This window comes from Elaeis guineensis, chromosome 1, assembly GCF_000442705.2.
Source record: "Elaeis guineensis isolate ETL-2024a chromosome 1, EG11, whole genome shotgun sequence".
NCBI classification, from domain to species: domain Eukaryota; kingdom Viridiplantae; phylum Streptophyta; class Magnoliopsida; order Arecales; family Arecaceae; genus Elaeis; species Elaeis guineensis.
Genome location: NC_025993.2, coordinates 178,175,480 through 178,175,782, shown reverse-complemented (window position 1 = coordinate 178,175,782; position 303 = coordinate 178,175,480). Strand labels below are relative to the sequence as shown.

Sequence of the window (303 nt, the reverse complement as noted above, 5' to 3'; positions counted from 1 at the left end):
TTGGCATTATGACCATTGTTATCTTTATTATATTATCGATCTTAAATTATTATTAATATTGTTACCATCATCACGTTTCGTTACATCATTGCTGCTATTGTCACTATCTCCGCTAATCATTAATCAGCAGTGCTATCAAAATCATTACCATCTCTACTATTTTTATTACTATTATCATTATTTTTATTATTATCATCATATTTATTTTTTAAAATAATTAATAATAATAAATATATATTATTTTAAAAAATTAAAATTAAAAATAATTTTTTATTTTATTATTTTTAAAAATAAAAAAATGAA

General features: G+C 17.5%; 1 protein-coding gene across 1 annotated transcript in view; it reads right to left on the bottom strand.

Moving 5' to 3' along the window:
* LOC140854825 (aspartate--tRNA ligase 2, cytoplasmic-like) overlaps positions 1 to 71 on the bottom strand; it is a 6,888-nt gene extending 6,817 nt beyond the window's left edge. Inside the window, 1 exon segment of the mRNA XM_073250870.1 lies at positions 66 to 71. Within this exon segment, the coding sequence (XP_073106971.1) occupies positions 66 to 71 (6 nt within the window).
* Positions 72 to 303: the final 232 nt, after the last annotated feature.